At 42.4% G+C, this 1,003-nt stretch overlaps 1 protein-coding gene across 1 annotated transcript; it reads left to right on the top strand.

Moving 5' to 3' along the window:
• Positions 1–931, top strand: LOC117940269 (leucine-rich repeat-containing protein 30-like). The gene is made up of 3 exons (XM_034865611.1): positions 1–52; positions 441–650; positions 785–931. The coding sequence occupies exons 2-3, from the start codon at positions 492–494 to the stop codon at positions 929–931; spliced, it is 306 nt and encodes a 101-aa protein (XP_034721502.1). The 5' UTR covers positions 1–52; positions 441–491.
• Positions 932–1,003: the final 72 nt, after the last annotated feature.

The following is a 1,003-nucleotide window of genomic DNA, read 5'->3' as shown; positions in this document are numbered from 1 at the left end:
AGACTTCAGGACTATGTTTCTGGATCAAATTTACATTTCTTGAGATAACGAGGTAAGACACCAGCAGCTCGTTGGTTTCACTTTGCACAAGTCTGAGAGAGGGCATTTATCCAAGTTAAAACATTTAATTGATATATTTACAATATTCTATCCTGTGAACTTTGGTTAATTTACATGATTCTCTGTCCAGTTGGAAATTAAAAGTAGTGATTATTTACATGGAGTCTGGTGGAGATATGCTGCTCTATACACACTAAAAGTAGTGATTATTTACATGGAGTCTGGTGGAGATATGCTGCTCTATACACACTAAAAGTAGTGATTTAATGGTGACCACTGTGATTATTCAGTTCTTGGCAGCGGTTGTCAGACTTTAATGTCTTTAAATTATGTTTTTACAGAAGAACTTCTGCTGTTCTCGTTATTTTGGCTTCTTGAAGCTGTATAAAATGTGAAGAGGACGAAAGAGGGAGAGCGAAAGGGAGAGAGAGATGGGAGGAGCAGTGTGCAGAGCGGAGGTGAAGGAGGAGAAGAAGAAGAGTAGGAGTGTGGGGAGGGAAGAGAGTCTGACGTCAGCTGACAGAATCCGGAGATTCACCGTCAGAAACCTTGGATTCAACGTCCTGAGTCTGGCTCGCAGAGGACTCAAGGTACACACAAACACACAAACACACACACACACACAAACATACACAAAGACACACACAGACACACACAGACATACACACACACATAACATAAGGTAGTGTATGGGACTATGCAGTACTTAGACGTGTGTCTGCAGGACGTCCCAGGGGAACTGATGGAGCTGACGGAGTTACAGAAGTTAAATCTGTCTCTCAACAGTCTGAAGCTTCTTCCTCCACAGATCGCTCTGCTCTGCAACCTGGAGGTGCTCAACCTCTGGGGGAACCAGGTACTGCATCAATAAAAGTAGTGATTATTTACATGGAGTCTGGTGGAGATATGCTGCTCTATACACGCTAAAAGTAGTGATTATTTA

Source organism: Etheostoma cragini, unplaced genomic scaffold (assembly GCF_013103735.1).
Source record: "Etheostoma cragini isolate CJK2018 unplaced genomic scaffold, CSU_Ecrag_1.0 ScbMSFa_2077, whole genome shotgun sequence".
NCBI lineage: Eukaryota > Metazoa > Chordata > Actinopteri > Perciformes > Percidae > Etheostoma > Etheostoma cragini.
This window is presented reverse-complemented; position numbering and strand designations above follow the sequence as displayed.